The 12,682-nt window shown below is 38.5% G+C and overlaps 1 protein-coding gene across 1 annotated transcript; it reads right to left on the bottom strand.

The window, feature by feature from the left end:
* Window positions 1–1,854: 1,854 nt before the first annotated feature.
* Window positions 1,855–4,785, bottom strand: LOC139698910 (FMRFamide-related neuropeptides-like). The gene is made up of 3 exons (XM_071597864.1): window positions 4,754–4,785; window positions 3,364–3,524; window positions 1,855–2,619 (listed from the first exon to the last, which is right to left on the bottom strand). The coding sequence occupies exons 2-3, from the start codon at window positions 3,503–3,505 to the stop codon at window positions 2,522–2,524; spliced, it is 240 nt and encodes a 79-aa protein (XP_071453965.1). The 5' UTR covers window positions 3,506–3,524; window positions 4,754–4,785; the 3' UTR covers window positions 1,855–2,521.
* Between the last annotated feature and the right edge of the window lie 7,897 nt (window positions 4,786–12,682).

Below are 12,682 nucleotides of genomic sequence, written 5' to 3'. Positions count from 1 at the left end.
ACATATACCTGAAATTTATAAATTAGTGAATACAAAGGATACAGTATTACAGCTACAAGTCCTCTTTGCTCCCAAGACAAGGGATCCAAATGCACCCTGGAAGCACCGAATGCGTCGACTGCCCGCCACTTAACACTTCATCGTGATGCATGGTCCTCCGAAACACCGACGCTTGTGATATGATGATTTATCACCAGATACGAACCAAGACGTTACGGGATAATATTCAGTATAATGTCCACTAGCACTCAAAATAGTATAGGAGGAAATTCCATAAGGAATGCAAACATTATTGTACAACGGATTGAATTAGAAACTACTTTATGAAACAAGAAAAATTTAACAAAAAGGAGAGTTTTAGCTGCTAATTTCATTTCTTCATCCATATTATATCCCTTTTAATCTATCGATAGACTTCATTAGCAATGAATTATTATTTGAATCCGTGTCCACTCCTGGTAAAGATGCATCCGCTTCTGGTTCCTTCCAAGAATATTGATTGATTTTCTCAAATTGATCGTATACCCTGTCCACTTCTTCCTCCCAATAATTGCTTGGTGGCATGTAGACCAGGACAATGGTCTAGCTCAAGGCCAGCTTCTATGTGTTATAATTATATTTTATCACTCACCTGCTCTGTTTAATGTTCTTCTTGCATTTTTTTCTTCAATATTATTGTCACCCCTCCCTGGCTTTCTTCACTTCCTCTGTATCCTCCGTATCTGTTGCTCCAGTTATTCCAATTATCTTTCCATCTCACCCCACGCGAAAAATATTTCCTCTTTCAAACTCCCGTTTCGTATTTTCTATTTCTTTTTGTACTCAACCTAAATTAATATTCAAAGTCCCTGTTCTTACATTACATGTTCAGTCCTCTTCTGTCCTGCTCCTTGCGCTCGATTTCTCTTTGCTAGGATATCATGTGATGACGACCGCAGGGAAACCTCTCCTGCTGCCGGGCATTGCATGAAGCCTGGCAGCAGAAAACTGTGGACCTATTTCCATCGGTGCCTGGAGAACTTATTGCGCCCATCATCGGTACATTGGATTTGAGGTGGCTTTCGGTTGCCTTCCTCAATAGTTTTTTAATGTTTCATCATCACTCAAATGGGCGCACTGTGGTCAAACGCCATTGCAACCGCCTCACTGAGAACCATACGCTGCTCGGACCTTTTGTCTGACTCTTACCCTTCGACTTATCTGGCATGAGTGACTCTACGAGGTCATCAGAACGCAGTTCTTCCAACACGTCAAGGCTGTAGTCCGTGGGAAGGGTAACTCAAATAGATATTCAAAATTGATATCGATTTTTTTATTTGAATCATTTCAGCAGTGAAAATCTATGTCTCATCGGACCAATAGGTTATGGTAAATGTACATACTTCATTTAGTACTTGAATATTTATTTAGACATTACAACTACAGCTGATAAACATTTTTGATACAAAATAACTTTCCATATCTTGATCTCTCTAATGCAGGGGATGTCCAACCATTTTAGTTGAGGGTCAAATTTAGAATTTTTCAAATATTATCCTCCCTAAATATATAATGATATTACATAGTCACAGTTATCCTTGTATTTTTATATGCATTTCTATTTATTATCCATAATTTTTCTCACAAAAAATGCATAGCGTTTCAGAAAAATGGGATTTGTTATTAGACTCACTTCGACGAAACCACTTAGATCGTGATATGTATATATATATATATATATATATATATATATATATATATATATATATATATATATATATATATATATATATATATATATATATATGCAATCAAATATTTTAAGCAGTCCATACAGAAATAGACTAATTATTTTTAAAATATCTTTCTGTCGGCAATTTTGTCTTTAATTTTTGGTACATATAGAGTGCTTTAAATGCATTTGTCAGCCAATAAGGACCGTATTAACGTTTCCAACGTGAATCGATTAAAATAGCTTTCATACAATGGCATCGTCAAGGTCGATAGGCCAAAATAGGTAATATATAAATTACTGATGGTCAAGAAAGGAAAACAGTTGGTCGCCCATTAGAATAACTTGCCCATCTGTACAATCCATGCCTCGAATGAGTGGTTGAGTGAAGCCCAATTAATTAATTTAGATGAGGGCAGTTTTTACTTCATTTCTGTGAATAAAAATGGATGAATATCACGAATATATTATGCCAGCATAAATCAATTTGTAAAATCGAATCCACCAACAATTGGTCCGGTACATGTTGGTGCAGGCAAGAGTTTAAATACGCGGCATCTCATCGTGTAACAATAAACTCCTTGCTTGAAGGGGTTAAGTTTCCAAGGATGGTGACATTTATGAAACGTTTTCGAATTAATCTGCAATGAATTTTAATGTTGTTGGACAGCCGCGCTTCAGAAAGCTAGAATATTTTATCGGAAATTAGGGACGGTGGCTTTTGGTTCTACTTGTTGGTTGGCGCCCCCGTGTCCCTCCGGCAAAGGCGGCGGTCGGGAGGGCATCCATAGCCTCGACGTGCTGCGCCTCTTACGTGGAGTCCTGCGAGACGGGCACCCACGAGGAGCAAGCCTCGAGGGCGACTTCACAGAGGGAGGTGTATGCCACCATTCGCGATTCGGCGATATCTGTCGGGATAGAGAGAATGCTTGACGTAATGTTTCGATGCTATATAAAAAATTCCCATATCTCAGAGCTCTATAGTATATATCTGTACTTTTGGTTTGGCCATAAGAAGTTTTCTAACGAGAGAAAATGTATTGATTATACCAGTAGATAAAATCCGTCATTCATAGAGCAAATCCATGAATTAAAATTGTTTAATATATATTAAAGATAATAGATATCGCTTTGTGAATTCAAATATAAATTTTCATTTCCACTGCTTAAGTCTCGGCAATGTTACATTTGCCATAAAATTCCAAAATCTTGCCGAAGTCCTGTCCGTGGAAATTATGAGGCTATTTTGTTTCATTGTAAAAATTACACTTTGATTACGCCCAACACCGTGTATTTCATGTTTGAAAATTATTTAAGTTGGCTTGCAGCTTTGAGAATAGGATGCCAGGGTTTCAATTTTTATATTTTTATGTAACTGTTACTGTATTCAAAATAAAAGTATGAACTAGGAAGCAGGTGAATTTACAATTTCTCGTAATAAAGTAAACTAATCATAAAATTTTGCACACCGGGTGAACATTCTGTGAATAATTGACACCCCCTAAGATTGGGAAGAGATTATTGAGAGAGAGGGGAACCATTGAGGAAGCATTATAAAATTGACAAAAATTGTCTACAGAGAACGAAATTCAGGGCTCATCTTATTGTCAGTTGGATGGAACGAAGTTAACAGACAGACGAAAGGAACTCACCAGCAGAAGTCCTGCTGCTTCGCTTCCCGAAGATGCTCCCATTGAATGGCGCTTTCCTGTAGGAGGAGGCGTCGACGCTCCTGGAGAGGAAGGCCAAGGCGACGAGGACTACGGCGAAGAAGAGGACGATTCTGCAGTTCATTGTGGCGGGAGTGGTTCGGCTGTGAAGTAAAAGAAGGCCAATGTAGAGAGTGACGGAATTGTAAAATGAACAATCGAGTTCCTTAATTCGGGTAAAATCAAGAGGGCAGGTGAGTAAGTATTTCACGAACTACTTCGATGTTTCGCTTTCAAATGCGAACTAGATATTTTTAACTATAGGTACAGTCCAGTTCGTTGATATTCAGTTACCTATTCACAACGATCGAGGGTACTTTGGACTTGTAAATCGTATGGAAAATCAAGACTCTCTACTGGAGACTTTCTCCATCACAATATTGCCAGATCTCAACTGATGACCAAATTACTCTGGGAAAGAATTAATTGATAAATTAGGGTGGCTAACCACGATCCGACTGAGCCCCGAGCGAGACTCACTTGATTGGTACGTTAAAAAACTTAATTAAGCGCCAAACGTTTTGGAGCTGATGGGGGCGTTGGACGTGAGTGCGACTTCGTCCGATACAAAAAAGCAACTGGATGGGATGAATATTATTGGAGATGACGTTCAGAAAGAAAAGTGAAGTCAGCTGTATGTGACCTAATTGCCGACTTGCCCATATAAGAACTTGTCTCGTTTTGAAATTGACAAAATTAGGCATCTGAGAAAAGAATCCAATTAACAGTGAGCATGCCCTGAACTTCTTCGTTGAATCCCGTTTAGTTCAATCTAAAGATGAATAAAGGAATGACTTGTGACACGACAAAGAGTCAAATAAGAAAGTTGAGAGTAATGTGACCACCTCGTCTAGAAAATTCACTCAGACAAACGTCACAAGGATAAAATTCAAAGTTTTTAAAAAATATCTGCGCAGGTCCATTAGAATAATTATTTGAGCTTAAGTCGGCATATCTTTTACGGAGATATTATTATGAGCGTATAAATAATAAAACAACAACGTTTGCAGGGAATCTTTGGCGTAGAGGCTTTTTCGATTATTTTACATCGTCATTAACGTTTCATTTGTAAAATTATGGGGAAAACGCAGGCAAAAGTGAGGGCACTAACGAATCTACATCTCCTGGAGGATTATTCATAAATGGCAAGTGAGAAGAATAAGCAGAGATATAAATTTTTCGTGTATTAACAAAAGGTTACTCTGTCAACTATAGGCACTTGAAACCGACGAATACAGTCGTACGACTTAATACTTTAAAGGGGACGGCGTTCTTGATAAATTTGATGGGAATTCCATCTCCGTTGTGCGAACAGAGAAAATTAAAAACTCACCAGATGCTTTGCTGATGCTTGCGGTGGAAGGCGCTGGCAGCGAATGATGCCTGCATTGCCCTAGGCCAGGGTTTTTATAGTGGATCCGGGGTGTCCCTTAGGGACGGACGAGGCGAGATTGCATGGGTGGGGAAAGGGGAACCTAAGGGGCGAAGGGGTTTGGGAAATCCCACCAATATTGAGAGCTCCATCAGAGGCGTGGAGAATCATACGATCGCTGACCCATATTGCTTACTCAATAGGTAGTAGTAAATTTATTTACTTGTGTTCTAATTATTAAAAGACATTCATAGTATCAAAATTAGAAGAAATCCATACCGATGCGGACTTTTTTTAGATTAGTTTTTCGTGGGATTTTAAAGAAACAAAATCAAATTTTAAATAGTGTAGGTTCAATGAATAAATTTTCAACTTTTTCTTTAGAGGCTTTCAAAATAAAGTGTTTGCTTTTAATCAAAATTTCCTCGGCACCAATCGATATAGTTCTGCAGGCGACATGGCTTAATTATAAACATATGCATTTGTTTAAACGTCGTAATAGACGTAACATACATAAAAAATGCCCGGATATTTTGAAAGATATAATTTAGACTATATTTTGGTTAGGCATATATTTAATAACAGCATGATTTGCCGCAATATCCCAGGATCGAATGCGGATTTAGATAATGTTTTAGTTAAAGTGAGGTGTAAAGCCTGATTCAATAGGCTAAAATAGATAAGATGGTTGAGGAAACGGATGTAGAATCATCTGCCATAGTGACAAAACAAAAGGAATATCAGTAGGCTGCTGATATTACTCTTTCTATTATGACGAGTGATTTCTTACATTGACTGTATATGAATAAAAAATGAGCTTCCAAAGTGTTCACAAATTATGCATTGTGCAGAGTTATCACTATTCTTACTATATTACAAATGTTCACCTCATGTTTAATTAGGGAAAAAACATTGCAGGGGAAAATGAAATTATTTTCCTTCGAGTTTTTTAGGAAATTCACTAGTTGAGTATTTCTTGAACAAGAAATACTAAATTATATAGATAGTTTTACAAATATATTTTATATATAATAGATATTTTTACAAATAATCTATAAAAAATAATTTTAAATATACTAACCTCTTAATGAAATTCTAACATAGCATGTTCTTATCTTAAGACATGGAGCCCAGTCTTAGCGTATTTCTCCACCATCATCTAACGTGGAGGATCCCTTCGGAGAAACTACTCCTTCCCACTCTCTCTCCCTCCAGTGTATACAAACAGGCACACAAAGAAATCAATATATTGTAGTCAATGGAAAATTATAAGCATTGAGTAATTATTCGTTCAACTTGACACTATGCCATTAACAAAGCCAAAACAATTCACACCCAAAGTTTTTTCCTCCTTACTCCTTCAAATTTCTCCATACCACTTGATTCTGAGCCTTCCTCCTCCAACTTCTTCAGTGCATTCTTAAATAAATCATATGTTGAGTAGACATATCAGCACTTTCTGATTGGTAAATAGTTTTTAGATAAGAAAAAATGTACTCACTTTTTAAATGGGGCACATCACCTACATGTGGTTAATTCATTTTAATTTATAATAATATCCACCCTTCCTATATACAACAGCTTTGACATGGTAGAGGGACTTAGATGCGCTGATGACCTCTACAGCTGAACTGGCAGGAACAATGATAATTGCTACTTACAGGGTCACACATGCCAAATAAGTCAAAGGGTAGGACCCAGACAAAATACATCTTTTGCAGTATCTATTCCCTCATGAGGTAGCTATAAAGGCATCGTACCCCGATGGGAGCGTTTCTTTAAAAAATCATTGAGAAGGGAAAGGAAACCTCCTCAATTATTTGTACTGAGAAACAATGATGGACAGTGATCCAATCCATATCCGGGGATTTGGCCCTTAGGAGTGTTAGTCATGATGGGCAGCAGGTGAGGTAAGCCTTCTGTGGTTGTCATAACATGAAATCCTCGCCAAGAGAAATCGACTGCAGCAGCATAGAATTCGCAGGAGTGAACCTAGTTAGGATAAGGACTTTGAATATTATGATGATGTTGAGGACAGGAAATTAGTCAATAAAAAGCAAGAAATAGGAAGAGAAATATGGATGCTTTTACAATGTGTGTGGAGTGTTGAAAGAATCGCTGGACCAATACTAATAGAGTCATATATAGTGGAGGGGAAGATAGTCAATGAGGGGTGGCAATAATATTGAACACAAAGGTAGGAAAAAGTCTAAGGGACATGAAAAATGCGAGTGAGAGATATTTCCACCAGAAGTAAAAGCAGAACCAACAAACTTTTTTATTGCTCCAGTCAACATACCACCAAGTAATGATGGGGAGGAGGAAGCCACCAGGGTATAAAATTAATCAGTGGACATAACAGTGGGTGTGACTGGAAGGTAGCATTTGCTAGTGATAGGTTAATTGGAACCTGATGAAAAGTGAAGCAAGAAATAGTATTGAGGTAGCTGACTATGGTTCAGCAATAGGATATGATTGGGTAGAGAAAAATAGAGCTCTGCTGGAGACAAGGTTTCATCATAACAAACACTTGATGTAGGTGTTACAACAAGGAAAATTCCCAAAATACTAAAATATAACAGACTACAGTATGGTCAGTAACAGTTTTATAAAGAGCATTCTTAGTTAACAGTTTTCCAGATTAAGACAGGGATTTAGAACACAAAACTATATAAATGAAGTACAATGTCTGAATCAAAAAGATTAAAATCTGGAAGATGGTTAAGAAAATGGAGTGTAGAGAGAAGAACATTAACTGGAATAGAAAAGTAGGCAAATCAGTTGGCTACGGTGAAAATTATGAATGAGGAAAGGGATATGGTTGCTTGCAATAGAAGAAAGTGAGAATATATCTAAAAAGGTATAGTGAAAGCTGCAAACAAAATTATACTCGTAGCAACAGTAAATAGGAAAATAAAAGGGAAACCATGAGAAACCATGAAACTGATGAGAGGGTCAAAAGTATAGGCATGATCAGGAAATGGAAGATTGTATTCACAGAGATCTGAAGAAGGAAGTATGAAGAGTCAAATAATAAATTGAGGAGGGAAACAAACAAAATGAAAGAGACATAGTGGAAGATGTAGTGTTAGGACATGATACATTTACAAAGGAAGATTGAAATGGGTGAATTCTATAGAAAAGTGAAATATCTCTCAGGAATTGAGAAGGCAAAATTAATGCAAATATTCAAATATGAGTCAAGAATAATAGAAAGTTAACCAGGAATAATTCAAGAAATGAAAATATATTTAGTGAAACTCTATAGGAAAGACATTAGGCCAGCCAGGTTAGACATAGAAAGAGAATGCGATGTGTGTAAGGATAGATTTGCTCCAGCCGTTCTGCGTCGAGATAGGTCATTAAGGGAATTGAACCAAAAAGGCTATGGGGATAAAAATAATTCCCATCTAACTTGTTAAAGGTGTAGGGAAACATTAGAGGAAAAGTATGGACTAATTGTTGGTATTTATTAGGGTGGAATTTGGTGGTAAGATTTCATCAGAAGAGTGTTAGTTCCTATTCCAGAAAAGGGAAAGGCAGCTAAATTTCAGAACTATGAAAAATTAAGTTTTATTTCACATGCAACTAAAGTGGTATTCATGAAAAATCAATCAGAGGATTGAGAAGAGAGTGTTGGGGTAATGTGATGAGAAGGTTAAGGATCAATTACATCTTTTGTTAGTAGGCTTCATTTAGAATGCTGCTAAAATATGGGATCACCATTAAGTTGGAATTATTGCCGAATTAGATCCTGCGCAGCTTAGAGGAGCTGGATTTGTAAAACATTGTTATGATATATGATTAGCATATTAAAATTATTAGAGGTACAAGATTGGGGATCACTCATGGAATGAAGGTTAAATCACAGATTAAATCGCCTTCATGAATTGGAAGGAGGTAACCTCAGACAAGCATTAAAGAATCAGAAAATCTGTTAGTGATCATGCAAGGCAGAAAGAAAGTATTTTTCTTATTTATTTTATTTTACTTAGCATGGTGTTCATTTTTAAGCCTCAATTATTGCAATGCCACTAACAACTCCTATGTATGCGTAGAGAATAATACCTTAGATACTGTAATGAATGTATTTCCAGCAATTATGATCTAAATTGTTTTACATATTTATAGTAACAAAGTTCAGAGAAAACTTAAATTTTGATTCTGCATGCCCAATATGCAGTCACCTTCTGCCACACACTCCCGGTAACTTGCGGGGTACCATGTTACATGCATGCATGTGGAGAGCTTTCTGTAGTGAATAATCAAGATCACTCCTGGAAAAAATTTTCCTACTTCTTCTTTGTTAACATTCGATCTCATGCCATATGTATCTCCCTGACAATCCAATGAGTTCAGCACTGCTTGCAACTTCTTGGCTGACTGGCTAATTAAAGCCAGATGATCCACAAAGTAAACACTTTATGGATTCTCCAGTGACTTTCATTCCCATCTCCAGTTCTTCCCATACCTCTTTTGCCATTCACGTAGTGCCACATACACGATATACACATATGTGTATGCTTTGAAAAGCACCAGTGATCACTCTTCTATCTCTCTCCCAAAAACTGCAAATCCTGGATTTACATTCGCACTCTCACCTGTGCTGCCTGAGAAATGTTCAGTTTGCAGGTAGATCATATATCCCTACAATTCAATCTTATTTTCTGCAACCCCTTTGGGATCGAGATGGTGTGGGGGCTAACGTACTGGCTTCCCACCCAGAGGGCCCGGGTTCAAATCCCGGCGGTGTTGAGTATTTTTCAGAGGTATCTCGATCCCTACTTGAGGTGATTGGTGGAGGGCACTTTGAGTGAGTACGCCGTCCGTCGGATGAGACCTTAAGCTGCGGACCCCTTCGCGTAAAGAGTAGGCTAATGCCGACGCCGGGTTTCTCTCCACCCTTCATCCTTTCCTATCCGTCCCCTATGGCGCAAATGACCTCAGCTGTCGCAAATGACCTCAGCTGTCGGTCACCTCCCCTAAATACTACTACTACTACTGCAACCCATTTGCAAATGCTATCTGATTCAATCTGTCAAATGCCTACTCAAAATCTATGAAACAGGCAAATGCATCCTGATTGTATTGATTCCACGTTCCCCTCTTTCATGACCCAAAAAAGTTGTGACATATAATTTCCATTGCAAGCATTTAATATCTACTTTGTACTGTGTCTTCCAATGGCCCTATTATATGTGTACTTTCCCATCAAAATTTAATTTTTAAATCTTCATACTTTTTCTTCCTTTTCCTATTTAGTTTACTCATAGTTGTGTTTTCGGCTTTCTATTTCCCTTCATTTTTCTGCTCCCATTTTTCTTCTAATGTACCCATCTCCATTTCCTCAGTCATAATTTCCTCTACATCCTGCTGATATTCCTTTATTTTTGTCACTCTGGTTGCTGATTCTAAATCCGTTTCCTCAACCACCTTCACTACTTTAGCCTATTGAATCAGGCTTTACACCTCACTTTAACTAAAACATTATCTAAATCCGCATTCGATCCAGGGATATTGCGGCAAATCATGCTGTTATTAAATATATGCCTAACCAAAATATAGTCTAAATTATATCTTTCAAAATATCCGGGCATTTTTTATGTATGTTACGTCTATTACGACGTTTAAACAAATGCATATGTTTATAATTAAGCCATGTCGCCTGCAGAACTACATCGATTGGTGCCGAGGGAAATTTGATTAAAAGCAAACACTTTATTCTGAAAACCACTAAAGAAAAAGTTGAAAATATATTCATTAAACCTACGCTATTTAAAATTTGATTTTGTTTCTTTAAAATCCCACGAAAAACTAATCTAAAAAAAGTCCGCATCGGTATGGATTTCTTCTAATTTTGATACTATGAATGTCTTTTAATAATTACAGCACAAGTAAATAAATATACTATTGCCTATTGAGTAAGCAATATGGGTCAGCGATCGTATGATTCTCCACGCCTCTGATGGAGCTCTCAATATTGGTGGGATTTCCCAAACCCCTTCGCCCCTTAGGTTCCCCTTTCCCCACCCATGCAATCTCGCCTCGTCCGTCCCTAAGGGACACCCCGGATCCACTATAAAAACCCTGGCCTAGGGCAATGCAGGCACCATTCGCTGCCAGAGCCTTCCACCGCAAGCATCAGCAAAGCATCTGGTGAGTCTTTAATTCCCTCTGTTCGCACAACGGAGATAGGATTCCCATCAAATTTATCAAGAACGCGGTCCCCTGTCTGAGTGAATTTTCTAGAAGAGGCGGTCACATTACTCCCAATTTTCTTATTTGACTCTTTCTCGTGTACACGCCCTTTCTTTGTACATCTTTAAAGTGAACTAAATGGAATTAAACGAAGACGTTCTGGGCATGCTCACTGTTAAGTGGATTCTTTTCTCATATGCCTGGTTTCCCATTCCCATTTCCCATTTGCAAGTCCAAAGCATCCTCCGTACTTCTGAATAGGTAACTTAATATCGACAAGCTGGACTGTACCTATAGTCAAATGAAAATTTTATAACCCCCTAGTTTGTATTTGAAAGCGAAACATCGAATTAGTTTGTGAAATATTTATTCACCTGCCCTCTTGACTTTTCCCGAATTAGGGCACTATATTGTTTATTGAACGATTCCGTTCACTCTCTCTGATGCCTACACTGGCCATCTTTTACTTCACAGCCGAACCACTCCCGCCACAATGAACTGCAGAATCGTCCTCTTCTTCGCCGTAGTCCTCGTCGCCTTGGCCTTCTTCTCCGGGAGCGTCGACGCCTCCTCCTACAGGAAAGCGCCATTCAATGGGAGCATCTTTGGGAAGCGAAGCAGCGGGACCTCTGCTGGTGAGTTCATCTCGTCTGTGTATTCCATTCGTTCCATCCAACTGACAACAAGATGAGCTCTGAATTTTGTTCTCTGTTGACGAAATTACTCCAGCTCTCTCATTCGCTTTCGACCGCACGCCCTCAGAGTTCTACAGTAAGTCTAAGGGAAGTTATGCACACAGGCTCTTTTCCAGGTGTATTCGCCCACTTGTTTCATTGATACCCTTCGCCCCCTGCTCTTTCGAAATGGAAAAAGATCAATCAATCCTCATTTTAAATTATGAAGAGAGGAAACTTAATCTCTTTCACTAATTTCTATTCATGCTTCCTTATCCTTGCACACTCCTCTCACCTCAGCCACATTCACACATTTTTTAATGCTTGTCTTCTGTTCCTGAGACTTTTAACATTTCTCATCTTGAAAACCCATTCCCTCTCAAGGCATTCACTCTTCTCTCATATATGATTGTTTGATTCGACTCTTATCCTTTCTCTCCACACGACCGAACAAGCGCAGTTTCAAAGCTTTATATTGCCGGGGCCTCCAATTTGTATTTTCATATGCTCCACGGAAGTTATCTATTGGCGTAATGAATAGAATTGTTCTTATTAAAAAAGCTCGTATCGGCGAAGTAGAAGAACAAATATTTACTATAGAGCTCTGAGATATGGGATTTTTTTTATATAGCGTCGAAGCATACGTCAAGTATTCTCTCTATCCCGATAGATGTCGCTGAATCCCGAGTGGCAGCGTACCCCTCCCTCTGTGAAGTCGCCCTCGAGGCTTGCTCCTCATGGGTGCCCGTCTCGCAGGACTCCACGTAAGAGGCGCAGCACGTCGAGGCTATGGATGCCCTCCCGACCGCCGCCTTCGCTGGAGGGACACGAGGGTGCCAACCAACAAGTAGAACCAAAAGCCACCGTCCCTAATTTCCGATCAAATATTCTAGCTTGGCGAAGCGGGGCTGTCCAACAACATTAAAACTCATCACAGAGAAATTCGAAAACGTTTCATTAATGTCACCACCCTTGGAAAATTACATGTATTTAAACTCTGGCATATGCACCAACATTA

Source organism: Hetaerina americana, unplaced genomic scaffold (assembly GCF_022747635.1).
Source record: "Hetaerina americana unplaced genomic scaffold, ioHetAmer1.1.p SCAF_9, whole genome shotgun sequence".
NCBI lineage: Eukaryota > Metazoa > Arthropoda > Insecta > Odonata > Calopterygidae > Hetaerina > Hetaerina americana.
The sequence above is the reverse complement of the archived record's forward strand: the minus strand, read 5'-3'. Positions and strand labels throughout refer to the sequence as shown.

What these genes read in the sequence shown, in the direction of transcription:
- LOC139698910 (XM_071597864.1), bottom strand. Translation starts at nt 3,505, where the DNA reads ATGAACTGCAGAATCGTCCTCTTCTTCGCCGTAGTCCTCGTCGCCTTG. An exon ending in AAGCAGCAGGACTTCTGCTG is followed by an intron (nt 2,620 to 3,363) that starts GTGAGTTCCTTT and finishes CTATCCCGACAG; the next exon opens with ATATCGCCGAATCGCGAATG.